Below are 3,449 nucleotides of genomic sequence, written 5' to 3'. Positions count from 1 at the left end.
TGGACGATCAACATACCAATTTGCAGCCCTCTAGCCTTAGTAGTTATTAAGATATGAGGTCGGACGGACGGACAGACAAAACCGACACAATAGTTTTATTTTACAGGAAACTAAATATATATACACCACACACACACACACACACACACACACACACACACACACACACACACACACACACATATATATATATATATATATATATATATATATATTATATATATATATATATCCAATTACTTGTACAAATAAATGGACTCGTCGAGAGAAACAAAAAAGTTACAGACTGAATAGATTTCCGCTGAACATTTTTAGTTCAGCCTTATTCAGAAACGTAATCATTTTGCGCTTCAAACTTTAAAAAATAATGAACCCTTCCTCTCTTCATCAAAAATATACGAACACCAACGTAGGGATAAAATACTTACTGAAATTCTCCATAAATTATGTAAGATTGGAAATAAATTATTTTCCGAAGGGAAGCATTACTCTCTATAACTGGTAATGGTAATCATCTGAGAGAGAGAGAGAGAGAATCTTTAAATGAAAAATATGTAAAATAAAAAGAAAGACTTCGCAAGTAGTAGTAGTAGTAGTAGTAGTAGTAGTAGTAGTAGTAGTAGTAGTAGTAGTAGTAGTAGTAATAATAATAATAATAGATGAAAATAATAATAATAATAATAATAATAATAATAATAATAATAATAATAATAATAATAATAAGTAATAATAATAATAATCAATAATAATAATAATAATAATAATAAACCAGCTCCATATTAAAAGCATTACACTATAACGACATAAAGTAACAAAAGGATTAAAGTTAATACATTCATGTAACTAAAAATACACCTTAAGGTTCCACAAATATAATCATTTTTGGAAAAAGAGATTCGTCAAATCGAGTATTTTACAAATGAAGGATTCCTAGTGCTCCTTTTCAAATTAAAAATGGATTTTTCTTTTAATATAAATATTTATTGTCCTCCTGGGAAATTGCAATATATCAGATATCAATTTATACCGAACAGCATCCGAAGTCACTCGTACCAATTACCAGGTATTAATAAGACGTCAGTAGGTAGTTCTCTCTCTCCTCTCTCCTCTTCTCTCCCTCTCTCTCATCTCTCTCTCTCTCTCTCTTTTTCGTCTCTCTCCTTCTCTCTTTCCTCTCTCTCTCTGATACTCTATCTCTCCGCCTCTCATATAATATATTAATAATATTAATATTATATTAAATAATACATATTGATACCATAATAATATATCTAAATACCATTATATACCAGATATATATCTATATATAAATATATATATAGATATCTATATATATATATATATATATCTATATCATATATAAGGTTTAGATATAAATATATATAGATATATATATATATATATATATATATTATACATACATATATATATATATATATATAATATAAATATATATATATATATAGACTATATATATAATATATATATAAATAGATATATATTACTATATATATATATCTATATATATATATATATATATATATATATATATATATATATATATATATATAATAGATATATATATATGGAAATGAACATATGGAAACGTGTTTTACAGAAATAAATTTCTGACTCATCATGGAACGAACCCTAATCTCTCGAGTGAGAGTACAGGGCATTAGGAAATAGGGTACAAATGGGAATACTACTCCATCTGCTGGAATGAAGACTACTCCATTTGCTGGAATGAAGACTACTCCATCTGCTGGAATGATGACTACCCCATCTGCTGGAATAAAGACTACCCAATCTGCTGGAATGAAGACCACCCCATCTGTTGGAATAATGACAACCCCATCTGTTGGAATACCGACTACCCCATCTGCTGGAATGAAGACTACCCCATCTGCTGGAATAATGACTAACACTTCTATTGGAATAAGGACTACTCCATCTGCTGGAATACCGACTACCCCATCTGCTGGAATACAGACTACCCCATCTGCTGGAATGAAGACTACCCCATCTGCTGGAATAATGACTAACACTTCTATTGGAATAAGGACTACTCCATCCGCTGGAATACCGACTACCCCATCTGCTGGAATACAGACTACCCCATCTGCTGGAATACCGACTAACCCATCTGCTGAAATAAGGACTACCCCATCTGTTGGAATACAAATACAAACTACCCTATCTGCTGGAATACAGACTACTCCACCTACTGGAATGAAGACTACTCCATCTGCTGGAATAAGGACTACCTCATCTGCTGGAATAATAACTACCCATCTGTTGGAATAAGGACTACTCATCTTCTGGAATAAGGACTACCCCATCTGTTGGAATACAGACTACTCCATCTGCAATATGATTAATCTAACATCCTCCCTGGGAAAATGGAGAGGTCAGTTCCACCCGGCTAGACATATGTTAAACATACTCGAGCGATCAACGCAAAATCCAATTATTCACTCTAAATCTTCCCCCTTGGTTCCCACTCGAATCTTATTCCCGTTCCAGTCAAAGCGGCAATTCCTCTCCTAACATTGACATCCATCGTCGGAATCAACAAGCTTTCTTTGGGGGCAAAGCGGTTTTGCTTTTCGCTCTGTTTGCTCCCTGAGAGAGACAGATAATCTTCTGAATGGTATTCATTTTCTCTCTCTCTCTCAATCTCTCTCTCTCTCTCTCTCTCTCTCTCTCTCTCGTAAAAAGGGACCTCTCTCGTTAAAAAAGGGTCTCTCTCTCTCTGCTCTCTCTCTCTCTCTAAAATCTCTCTCTCTCTCTCTCTCTCTCTCTCTCTCTCTCTCTCTCTCTCTGTCAAACACCTCTTTAATCAAACATTGTCTTGCTCACCGGATATGCTTTCCACCTAACACCCACGCAACCTCAGCCTTAATCTCTCTCTCTCTCTCTCTCTCTTTCTCTCTCAGGCCTCCAGTTTGGAGATGAGGAAAAAAGGTCTATCACCCTTTCCCACATCCCTCCCCCGACCGGTATATATGTAATATCCAGGAACACTCTATTTCTCTTCAGACACTCTCCCCAATCCATTAATATCAGTCTTTTAAAAAGGCGAGAGAGAGAAAATGTGCTTATTTCATTCGCTGGAACTCCGAAGGTTTACAGGGTTCGTGGATTCAGATTCGAGCAGTGAGTGGACAGTTTCAGCATGGCAATTAATCAATGGAGTTGCGTTAACATTATGTATTTATGACTGAATATGTATGGATCGGTGGCCAGCTGAAAATATCCATGAGTAAGTATGAACATTATACATACATACACAATACATTACTATTTATATTATATATATATAAGATGTTATAGATATTTATATTAGTAATATGTAGAGATATATATATATATATATATATTATATTATATATATATAATATATATATTATATATATTATTTATATAATAATATCCCATACGTCAGC

At 33.5% G+C, this 3,449-nt stretch overlaps 1 protein-coding gene across 1 annotated transcript; it reads left to right on the top strand.

Moving 5' to 3' along the window:
* Window positions 1-1,722: 1,722 nt before the first annotated feature.
* LOC135197637 (mucin-2-like) lies at window positions 1,723-2,307 on the top strand. Its single transcript, XM_064224655.1, has one exon. The coding sequence runs from the start codon at window positions 1,723-1,725 to the stop codon at window positions 2,305-2,307; it is 585 nt and encodes a 194-aa protein (XP_064080725.1).
* The last annotated feature ends 1,142 nt before the right edge of the window (window positions 2,308-3,449 follow it).

The sequence above is a fragment of the Macrobrachium nipponense genome, chromosome 21 (genome assembly GCF_015104395.2).
Source record: "Macrobrachium nipponense isolate FS-2020 chromosome 21, ASM1510439v2, whole genome shotgun sequence".
Lineage (NCBI taxonomy): Eukaryota > Metazoa > Arthropoda > Malacostraca > Decapoda > Palaemonidae > Macrobrachium > Macrobrachium nipponense.
This window is presented reverse-complemented; position numbering and strand designations above follow the sequence as displayed.